At 43.3% G+C, this 11900-nt stretch overlaps 1 protein-coding gene across 7 annotated transcripts in view; it reads left to right on the forward strand.

Moving 5' to 3' along the window:
• The window catches only part of PNPO (pyridoxamine 5'-phosphate oxidase), a 32892-nt gene extending 21569 nt beyond the window's left edge, over window positions 1-11323 (forward strand). For 4 of the 7 annotated variants that reach the window (XM_068120654.2, XM_068120651.2, XM_068120653.2 and 1 more), the window contains 2 exons: window positions 7601-7674; window positions 7781-11323. In XM_068120654.2, the coding sequence (XP_067976755.1) occupies window positions 7601-7674; window positions 7781-7946 (240 nt within the window). In that variant the 3' untranslated portion in view covers window positions 7947-11323. The remainder of the gene's footprint in view (window positions 1-7600; window positions 7675-7780) is intronic. The other 3 variants (XR_010984998.2, XR_013623826.1, XR_013623825.1) reach the window with 1 other exon arrangement.
• Window positions 11324-11900: the final 577 nt, after the last annotated feature.

Raw genomic sequence — 11900 nt, forward strand, 5'->3', positions numbered from 1 at the left:
GCCTGGGGGGAGGCAGGATAGGTATAAAACGCAAGGACACCAAGGACTTCCAGGAAAGAAGTCAAAAGTCACCTCAAAAAAGTGGATTTGGGGTGAAATTAGTGGGGGTAGAAAAGATCAAGGTTTTGGATTGGGGAAGATAAGAGATGGTGGTGAACAGCCGTTTTAAAGACCTGGAGGGAGGAGTGGGATGAAGAGAGTGAGGGAGTTTGTTCCAGAGGCAGGAGAAAAGAGGAATGAAGGAGTGAAGGTGAGCAGAGAGTCTTGATTTTGGCAGTTTAACCATAAGAGGGTTGCAGGCAGATCTTGTGCGACCTGTAGGAATATTTGCGGGACAGAGCCCAGAGAGAGCTGGGGGGGCAAGGCCAGAGAGGAGTCGGTGGAAGACGGAAAGACCACCAACCTGCCTGCGGTGAGTAAGTGAAAGGCCCTCGGAGATAGCGTCATCGCGGGAGATTCCAATGATTCTGAACGCTTTGGTTTCAACAGCGTGAAGACGAGCTAGGTGTGAGGCAGGAGCACCAGCCCAGAGGGGAGAGCAGTACTCCATTGAGCTGCGGATGAAAGCCTTGTATGTGGTGAGGAGCTCAGGTGTGCCAAGGAAGGACTTCGCATGACGGAGGATGCCCAGTCGGCGACTGGCTTTGGAGGCCAGCTTGGAAATGTGGTTTTCCCAGGAAAGATCATGGCAGATAGTGAGACCCAAAAGCTTGAGTGACAGAACTTCTTGGAGAGGATTATTCAGAAAGTAGATGGGAGGGTTGTCCAGTCGGTCTTTTCGGAGAGACATCGTAAGAGTGTGAGATTTGTCAGGATTGAAAGACATGTTCCACTTGTTTGCCCAGTCTGTGATTTTGTCCAGGTCTGCAGAGAGTGAGGAGGCTGCAGACTGCCGATCTGAGGGATGAGGAATGGAGCGGCAGAGAGTGGAGTCATCAGCAAAGAGATAGAGAGGATTTTCAAGAGAGTCAGAGAGATCATTGATGAAGACCAGAAAAAGCACAGGGCCCAGAACACTGCCTTAGGGAACTCCAGCCTGAACAGGAAGAGGAGATAAGAGAAACCCATTCAGGGCCACACGTTGACTACGACTATAGAGGAAGTCCGCCAGCCATGCGTGGAGATTTCCATGGATACCAAAGGAGGAGAGTTTGGTGAGCAGAGCGGGGTGCCAGACCGTATCGAAGGCACGTGATATGTCGAGGGAGACGGCTCTAATTTCCTGTTTGGCATTGAGGACCTCCATCCATTGTTGAGACAGCAGAAGCAGCATGTCCAGAGTAGAGTGACCTCGTCTGAAACCAAATTGATGATCAGAGATCAAGCCATTGGAGAAGAGGAAAGATTTCATATCCGAAGCAATGATGGATTCCATGACTTTGCTGATAATTGGGAGAAGGCTGATTGGTCTGTAGTTGCTAGGATCTGTTTTTGCACCTTTTTTGTGCAAAGCGGTGATGTTGGCTGATTTCCAAGCAGATGGCAGTTGACCTTGAGCAAAAGAGAGGGTGAAGAGAACAGAGAGAGGGAGTGAAAGAGCGGAAGAACAGGATTTTAGGACCCGTGGGCTGATGCCGTCAGGTCCAGTTGCAGAATCAGAGTCGAGGGTTGACAGAAACTTTTCCACCTTGTCAGGAGGAAAGGACACGGAGTCCAGGAGCAGCTGGGTACGACTGGGTACGGTGGGTACAGAGAGGGATGGGTTTGGGACACAAGATTTAGAGGCAAACACAGAGTTGAGGCATTCAGCTTTTTCACGTGCGGAGTCAGCTGTGTAGCCGTTTGAGGTAAGGGAGGGGATGGAGGGGGAACAAACACCAGAAACAGATTTGACCAGACGCCACCAGGATTTGGAAGAGGGAGACAGATAAGAGAGTTCGGTCTTGAGAACGGAGAGATATTGTTTCCTGGCTCTCCTGAGGGTGGACACACACTTGTTTCGGGCTTTGTGACAGGGAATGTGATTTCCTTCCGTTGGATTTGCTTTCCAGGAGACGAAGGCAAGTTGTTTCTGGGCAACAGCCTCACCACAAGATTCCATGTACCATGGATGGGAGGAAGGGTATGACAACTGAAGACGAGATGGGATAAATCTGTGCATGAGAGAGAGAAATTTACTTTGGAAGAATTCCCAGGATGAGTTGATGTCAGAGGTGGTAGAGATGGGAGACCAGTCGAGATGATTGATGGCTGCTTGAAGACCGTGCCAGTTGGCCTGAGTGAAATGCCAGACTCGTCGACGCTGAGGAGGCTCTCTGAGAATGGTCAGAGAGATGTCCACTTTAACAAGCACATGATCAGATGAGCTGATTGGAGCAGAAGAAGAGCAGCAGACATTTTCAGGGAAGTTAGTCATAACCAAGTCCAGAAGAGAAGATGCTCCGTTGACTGAGATCCGGGTCGGGAAATTGACAGATTGTGTCAGTCCCAGTGAGTCGCAGAACTCCTTTGCTGAGTTGCCATGGCTGGTGAGAGAGGTACCCACACCCAGCCAACTGGCATGGTGACAATTGAAATCACCACATATGAGGAAGAGAGAGTTGGGATGGGTAGATAGAAGTTGGTCCATATTATCAGACAGCGAGATGTAGATGGAGTCATCACTGTTTGGTGGAGGGTACAACACACATATGAACAAAAGGTGGGAGCGAAGGGGAAGCCGTAGCCAAAGGTATTCCTGGGGGTGAGGTGGAGAGAGGGCAGTGCAGGGCGAGTGAGGAAGAGAGTTTTTGATAAAGATAGCAACCCCACCTCCAGGACGAGGCTCAGGTCTATCATACCGGAGGAGGGAGTAACCCGGGAGAGATACTAAGGAATCAGAGACATCATGAAGGAGGAAAGTTTCTGTTAAGCAGATCACGTCTGGTTTGACAGAAGCAACCTGTATGGAGAGATCAGTTAAGTTTGAACAAAGGCCCCGGATGTTTGAGCTCCATACCGTTAATGAAGAGGAAGGGGGGGCATCGGATACAGAACAAGGGGGAGGAGGGGTAGGGTAAGATGTGGAAGAGGTAGGGAGAGCTGGTGAAGGTGTGTCAGAGATTTCAGAATAGCTCAGAGAAAGGGAAGGATAGGGCGGACAAAAGGATTGATGGTGATTGGGTGAGGCACAATGAGGTGTTATTTGAGGAGGGGGAAGAGCGAGGCAGAAGGTTTGGGGAGATGGAGGTGAGAGTTGGAAGGGGGAAGAAGCGGGGAGGACGCTTTGAGGAGGGGGATTAAGAGGGGGGAAATTGAGAAGAAATGAGGGCGGGGAGATTTGAAGGGGTGGGGCGAGGGGGGAGTTTAGGAGGGAAGGGACAAGGGGAGGGATTTGAAAGGGATGGGATATGGGGGAGATTTGAAGGGGAGGGGCGAGGGGGGAGTCTAGGAGGGGAGGGGCGAGGGGGAGTCTTGGAGGGGAGGGGTGTGGGTGGAGTTTAGGAGGGAAGGGGCAAGGGGGGAGATTTGAAAGGGATGGGTGATGGGGAGGATTAGGAGGGGAGGGGAAAGGGGGAAGATTTGAAAGGGATGGGTGAAGGGGAAGATTTGGAGGGGAGGGTTGATGGGGAAGATTTGGAGGGGAAGGGTTATGGGGAAGATTTGGAGGGGAGGGGTGAGATTGGATTTTAGAAAGTGTACGATTAATGGGAAACTAACATTTATTGCAAAATGAGTTTCTTGTGACCTTCGAGTCAAAAATACGTTTAAGGACGCTGAAGGGAGGATGGAGTGCAGGAGAGTTTAGGGAATGTAGAAAAGAGGCACTATAGGAGATGGAATTTTTTGGGGGGATGAATAGATTTGGTGAGCAAGTCGAAAGCAGCCTTTTAAAGAAGAAGAAGAAAAAGGTGTTATAATATATGACGGAATACAGAACTTGAGGGGAAAGTGTTAACATCTTAAGGTTAATAACAGTGAAAACTATCTGGGGAACTGGGGGAGAAACACGTGGTCGAAGAACGAACGAACGAACGAATAAGAACGAATAAACGAATGAGAACAAAGAATAAGAACAGAGAAGGAAATGTTTTTTTTTTTTTTTTTTTTTTAGTTGAGATTTTAAACAACGAAGTAGACTATGGGGTGAAAAGACTGGGAAAAGCAGAGAACGAAAGTTATTGGAGCACAAACGGCGGACCGCTGAGAGAAAAACAAAGCCTCAAAGTTGGATACTTACAAGGCCTCAGAAGACACGATACGAATTAACACGATTTTCTATACAGCTATGAAAGATTTGCACCGAAAATCTTCCTCGGGACACAATATACGTACACACACCATAAAATAAATACAGTTATAACGAAAATACAAATGGGAACAATTACTTAACTTCGATTTCGATGGATAGCATGGAGAGCTGCAAATAAAAAAAACCCTGTTCTGTTCTCTGCTGTTGTACTTGTGTGTTTCCCTCTCTCTCCCCATCTTGTCTCCCACTCCCTTTATTGTATGTTTTGTGTGTCCGTTTTTTTTCGGGGGGGGGGGGGGGGTGGGATTGATGTAAGAAGCTCTTCCACGATCCTCGATCTTGTAAACAACAAAAAAAAGACTATGGGATCTACGGCTACAATTTGTTTGGGCCATTTGTGACTGGCTCTGGCAAAAGCAGACACTTGGGGGCATTTCTCTTAGCGAGAAAAAGCCGAAGAGAGTCAAAATATGACCACAGGGACCAAATTGAGATTTTCATATGGATAGAAAGAGTAACTTCTCCAGGTTATTATGCACCAAAACATTTTTCCAAGAAACAACAGAAAAGTTGTGAAATTCGACGAAGAATCTAAAATGTCATTCTCAAAATGTGCTCAAAAAGACACGAAGATCGCGAAATTTCGATGTTTTACTACGAGCCATACATCGTAATTCGAAGGAGATCCTTCACATACATGTTTGGTATGAATGAAAAGCTTTACGTGTGCACATTCTTTGTGCGTGTGAACTGTATTATGAACTTTGAACCTAATCATCTCCATTGTTTAAGCGAAAATATAATTGTCATTAAAATACCAAAACTTCGTTAATTTTCATCCAATTAACATAATGTTTATATCAAATGAAAAAGAAAAGCATGGGGAATCAGATGATATCAAAATGTCAATTTTGATTTTTGCCCCCAAGTGTCTGCTTTTGCCAGAGCCAGTCACATTTAATCAATTTTTGAGCAAGCAGTGAATAACAATCTCACGTCAACCCCCCCCCCCCCCCCCCCTCCCCATCTGCTCCCTTCTCCCCATCCATACCTGCAATCCTTTCTACCCTGAGTAACCTTAACTCTCGTATTATGCAGGTTACTGTACTTCCTACTACACTTTACTCTTCATCGCCACTCTTGAAAAAAGAAAAAGAAAAACAGGGTGGATATTGTTATCGGCTCCTGTCTGTCTGTCTGTCTGTCTGTCTGTCTGTCTGTCTGTGAGTCTGTCACGCTATCTCTTCCTATATGGTTGTGCAGAATTTCACCAACTTGGTAGTTACAATCACCACATGGCAAGAAGGTGCAAGAGCAGTATCATTTTTGGCTCCGTTCCCTGGGGCCTCAAGGCAGGGTCAGAGGATCAAATACCAAAAAATGCAAATACGGCCACATTTCAAAACGTTTTATAATAGAACTTTGTATATTCAATCAACGTTGGGGGGATATATAACGATTTTCTTTCATTTCACCCCCAGTTCATTCTACAGGGAGTAGGGACTTGGGGGTCACAGGGGTCAAAACAAAACATTTTTTTAAACTCAAAATTTGATATTGGATCATTCCTGGTGGAACTGTTTTCCATCTTTCAACTTTGCTTTAGATGGGAAGCATGGGGGTTGATGATGGCGCGCCATCGACTTCACTCTAGTTTGTTTTATTTTTTGATAATCGATTTCCAACTATGACCACAACGTCACGACGTTGCCTTTTAACAATTTTTCAATGCACTCTTCCATGATCCTCACTTTTGTATACAACAAGTACAAAAAGTTTTAATTAAAACAAAAGCCGCGTCGATGTTACACAATGCCTAGATGCAGCGTTGCCTATAACGTCGATGTTATAGGCACAGGACATTCCTATTGATTCGATTACTTGATGTTATTTTTGTGCAAAGTGAAAATATATCTCGGCAATTTCCCGTGTGTGGCGACGAATTTTTAATATATCTCGGCATTTTCCCGTCTGTTATTTCAGGCGGTGTATGACTGACCATGCCGCGATTAAAAAAAAAAAATCTCGGCAATTTCCCGTGTGTGGCGACACGTGAACGAAGCTATGCTCCTCTCTCCACATTATTGTGACGACGTATAAATTAAATATTTCATCATGACGATTGTCATCAAATGGACGAATTTTTAATATATCTCGGCATTTTCCCGTCTGTTATTTCAGGCGGTGCATGACTGACCATGCCGCGATTTAAACAAAATATATATATCTCGGCATTTTCCCGTCTGTTATTTCGGGCGGTGTATGACTGACCATGCCGCGATTTAAAAAAAATATATCTCAATGGACTTGAAGTTACAGGCCTTTGAGAATTCATTTCGTTCTATAAAGGGCAACTTTCATCGGATTTTCTTCCAGTTTTTTTTCAACCGAGTCTAAAGCTATGTTAGCGACTGTGAAAAATGAAATGATATATCGAATTTGATTTGAAATAAAACTATGTGAGAGAGGAAGACACCACGGGCCTACAAAACAGGCCTCAAAGCTATGCGAGTTAATAAAATGGTGGATATTTGTTTATATGAAGGCTCTCCCAGAATGGGTGGAGCTATGGTTCCCAGAATGGGTGGAGCTTTGAGGTTTTGTCTTCTCTGCAAGAACAAGAAGAAGAAGAAGAACAACAACAGCAGAGGGCACTCTATGAGCAGCGTCTGCGACGCGGCTAAAAAGGGGCTACGGCGATAATGTTTACTCGCTGAGATTTGCAATTCTCTTGCTCCAATCAGTTTTTATTTTGCATCATGTGGATTAAGACATGATCATTGCAGATTTTGGTTGCATATTGTCCCAATTAATAGCTCCAAAACAGTCTTAATGGATTGCAAATGAACCTGAAAATTTCAAGTCTTCTCAGCAACCTGTATGCAAATCTTTTGGAATTTCCTGTACAGCTTGGAATGCAAAGACAAACAAGATAACATTTAACAACACAGAGTCATGCCAGAGTATATAGATTACAGTAGATCTAAGATTGAACAATCTATATCAAAGTAAATCTGCATGTAGACTCGCACACTCACTGACACACAGACCGATTGCAATAGGCTCTCCCGGGCCCTGAGCCTAATAATCCTTTTAAATCCCAGTAAGTGGTCGTCATTCCATAGCTGCATTGGTGGAAATAACGACACAGACCTGACACCCTCACAACTTTTAAATGTGATGTGTTGTGGAATTGGTTCTTACAAATTTGCTCCTGCGGTTCTTACAAATTGAATATAGTTCACCGCAAACTTTTCTGCAGAGACAACTCAAAAATTTGGGGAATTGTAAATATTTTGTCGTTCTTTGTATGTACAAGAGCTAATTCAAATATTTGAATGAATGTAGGAGGCTTGGTATTTATGAAGATGTACAATAGGGAGAATATTTGGATTTTGTGGGTAGAAACATCACCTTTTGTTGTTTTAGGTTCTGCGACAGAAACAAGCTCAACTCGAAGCGCTGTATAAAAATTCTGAGGTGGTACCCATGCCTTCTCACTGGTAAGCTTGCAATTTTGGATTGAAAGTACTGGAAGCCACCACATTTGTTTTGTGGATATGACAGTGAGATGATGCATATGGTAATGTTGTTGTTCCCAATATATAGGGGTGGCTATTTGGTGAAGCCCAAAGTGATGGAGTTTTGGCAGGGACACACAAATCGGTTGCACGATCGCATCGTGTTCCGTAGGTCCGGGCCTGGAAATGTTGCGGACGGGGTCCTCACACACCCTGCAGCACCTGGTTGGATGTTTGAGCGACTTGCGCCCTGATTGTGTTCTAAATGCATTCCCATGTGAAAGAAAAACAAAATCTTTGTTAACAGTATTTGGTACGTCCTTGTGATTTTTTTTTTCTTTCTGCATTTGCTTTATCACTAGGGCATGCCCGTACTATATCTATATCTAAAATTATATCCCCCCCCTCTATTTACATGAAATGGTTTGGTCCAAAGCGAACGGCTTGCGAGTGGTGACAATCCCCCCCCTCTATTTACATGCAATGGTTTGGTCCAAAGCGAACGGCTTCCGGAGTTTGGTAAAGAAATCGCCATCGCGTGCACAAACGCGCAGGAAAGCGAATGAATCGCAAATTCGTTTTTATTAGTTGTAAAACATAGTTTAACGCCAACATAGTTTGCAAACGTGAAATAAATGAATACGCTGTCAAATGTGCCATCCGAGGCAGAGTGTGCCCGCCACGTTCGGCACACGCGATCGTTCGCTGCTCTCTGATTGGTTGAATCGTTTTTTGGACATAGCTCGGTAAGTAATTGTCCGATTAATATGAAACCTTGAAAAGGCACATCCTCGGGTCCCCAGCAATATACCTGGCAAGTTAAAAGTATATCGGACCCGTGGTTGTCGAGAAACAGCGGTCACAGACAAACGTACAGACGTACAGACAGACAGACAGAGATTACTGGAATTATAGATAGATGTTGTTTTTTTTGTATGAATAGTCAAAGCTCGTGGAAGACGTGGTATGATTGGATCAGGACGTCAGACAAAAACAGGACGTAACAGACAAAAACAGGACGTGACAGACAAAAACGCAGATCACCGTGCACCATGATAACCGTACGAGACTGTAATGGATATGACTGATGCCGTGGTGGGCCTGAAACGTTCGCCTAGGACGTATTGAGATTAACCATTTAAATTATTGTTGCGTTTTGTTTTGTGAGCTATTTTAATGGTGATTTCACACTTATTTGTGAATCATATTTCTGACTTGTGACGAGTATGGTAAATAACTCTCACTTATTAACTTCGGTTTGAAACTGGGTAAACATAAAATAAATTTGCATTATGGTTGAGGTCGTCATGCAGAAGCTTCATCATTCGAGCTTAGAGCACAGTTAGAGCTGTGCCATCAGAGATTGGTTGACCAAGAAAGACATCATTGAAAAAACATGCCAGAAGGATCCCAGATCGCAGACTGGTTGCCACCTGTACATCTTCGGACCAATCCAGATGTCAGATACTCTCACAGGAGCAAACGTGTTTAATGAGGTCTTATTTTGTCAAGATGGAATAAGACTGCCTGCACCCCAACCCCCACCACGATATACCCCCTTTCCCGAATAATTTTACAATTCAGCGGTGAATTTGTCTTTGAATCATGATGGTAGATATGACCTTTCTTTACCTGATCTGAATTAATGGTTTAACATTAAAATGGCAGATATATAAATCTGTTGTACCAAATTGAAACCGACCAGTGAAATGGAACACCCGGTGTTGGTATTGTCTTGCACTTCCATGACCATGAACCATTTTAACTTGCTATTTATTTTGACAACTGCTGTGCATACATCACAGGTAGTTGTTCGGATGTTCTCTATTCCCTTATCTAGGGTAACACCATCAAACCGATTCATATCGGGATGACTGGTGAAACTTTACCGTCTTTGCAACAATGAATGTGTTTATTCTATCAACTTATGTATGTAATGAATGGCCCAAGTGATTGTGGACGGCTGAAACAAATTTTGGTTTAATTCCTGCACCTGTAATATCAGGCCCTCGTTGTATAACTTCTTAGGTCTTCAGGGTCTCAGCTGTATCGATGTGCCGTGTCGATTTACAAAATAAAATTGAAATCTTGCACTCCCATACCAACCAAAGCGGGCTGCTGATTAATGAAAACATCTACCTGGATAACTACACCCTCCATCCTGCAGCCGCAGTACCTAAGAGTGTTATCACCTTCAAAACCATGTTTCCACTTTATGAGATAAAGCAAAATCGAGAACGAAGTAATTGTTGTTTGGTTATTAATTTTTTGTTGAGAATTTGCACTTTTTGCAATTTTCATTTTAAAATTTCATCAATTCACCAGCAAGTGAATGAGGTTAACATTCATCACGTTTAAGCTTCTGCTTTTCCAAATTGTTATTTTTATATCTGTGAGTGGTTGTGGGTTGTGGTCGACAGTGGGCCCAAGTCATTCAAAAGATGTCAATCAGCCAAAATAATAAAAAGGAAAAATAATTCCATCCTGTCTTTTACCCAAGTCTCCCTTTTTGGATACATGATCGAGGCTGGAGAAACACCAAGAGGAGAGTAGAAGTGAGAGTGGGATTAAGGGGAGGGGGACAAGGTTGCATGACGGTGAGGAAGCACAGCAAGAAGAGAAAGGGAACAAAACAACTAACAAAAGAAAAGGGTTAAGGGAATTATGGGGGTAGAGAGGGAGTCTCAATAACCTGTAAAAATGGAGTGCTTGGGAATAGGGTATTTGAGATAGAAGAGATCATGTGTGGATTGGGGGGGATGACCTGAGGTAGTGGAGAACAGCTGTCCTTGAAGCTCTAGAGGAAAGAATGGGACTGAAGAGACTGGGGAAGTTGGTTCCACAAAGGAGGAAAAAGAGCAACAAATGAGTGGAGCTGATTAGTGAGCCTGCATTTTGGAGAGCTAACCGATATAGTCTGGCACCCCACCTTGCTCCTGTAGAAGAAGAAAATTAATTTGTGTACGTAATTTGTGTAAATCAAGTAGATTTACCTGAGCCTCGACTTTGCCATTGAAAATACGTAAACCTAATGAATATATATATTAATCGGTGTTAACTGCATTCTATGAACTATATAACAATTCAATACACCTATATACACATATGTATTAAAAAGATTTAATACATAGAACTTATAAGAATGATGTATATTCGAACTTTGTCCGACCCTGTTTTTCTCTTAGAGATTGAGAAGCAACCGATCTCCTCAGTCATGCGAAGGCATATTATCTATTAGAAACAAAAGGCTTTGTTTATTTTGTAAGATGTTAGAAATCTCTGTTTTCTCCATGACTTGACATTTTATGGCTGGGAGAATTGCATATGAAGAAAGAAAAAGGCTGACCCAAGGAATTGAAGACACGAACTGCCTGTTATCTTCCTTGAACCTTACCTGACCTCTCTCTTTGATCTTTGACTATAACAAAGCCATTTCACGGCACCATCGGGGAGTTCTTGGTTCACTTGTGATGTATTAAATGTAGTGTTGAATGTGGTGTTCTGAGCCAGCGTGGTGATTTCGTTTTATTCGTGTATGTGTAACTCAAATGGAAGTGTATTCTGTAAATACCTTTGGTGGAAGTGAATCAAGTATTCCCATGTGTCATTAAAATCTTTGATTGTCTTCTGAGACGAATGTGGACATTTAATTCTCTTGAGTCTTGTCAAATTAATTTAAAGACTAAATTAATTAAAGAAAATCCACAACACTCCCCAAACTCTATCTATGGCATCGAAGGCCATCTCCACATAGCTTACTGACGTCCTCTCCTCATGTAGCCAATGCTACTTCTTGTTGAATGAAGGTTGTGTCATTCCAACAGTTTGACAACAACCACAACAGGAGTTGTTGACTTATGTCAAGTTTCAGTTTTCTTCGTTAAACTGTTTCGGAGAAAATGTCCAAGTTTTTTCCTTTAATCCAATATGGCTGCCAGACTATGTGACTTATGACATCAGAGTTAGAAATAAAATATTCTCCATGGAGAGTCCTTCCTTTGTTTAAAGTTGCATCGATCGGGCAAGCGGTTTCAGAGAAAAACATTTTTAAAGCGTACATTTACACAAAGTATTGACATCGCCATACTTGATGAGAGATAAAAATGGGAAATGTCAGCATAGTACAATGGCCTTATGGTTAGGGGATCTGCTCTGAGTCTGGTCAGTGAGGAATTCGATTCCAACCCTGGTCGATTCACACCAAACAC

The sequence above is a fragment of the Myxine glutinosa genome, chromosome 6, assembly GCF_964187855.1.
Source record: "Myxine glutinosa chromosome 6, kmMyxGlut1.1, whole genome shotgun sequence".
Classification (NCBI taxonomy): Eukaryota; Metazoa; Chordata; class Myxini; order Myxiniformes; family Myxinidae; genus Myxine; species Myxine glutinosa.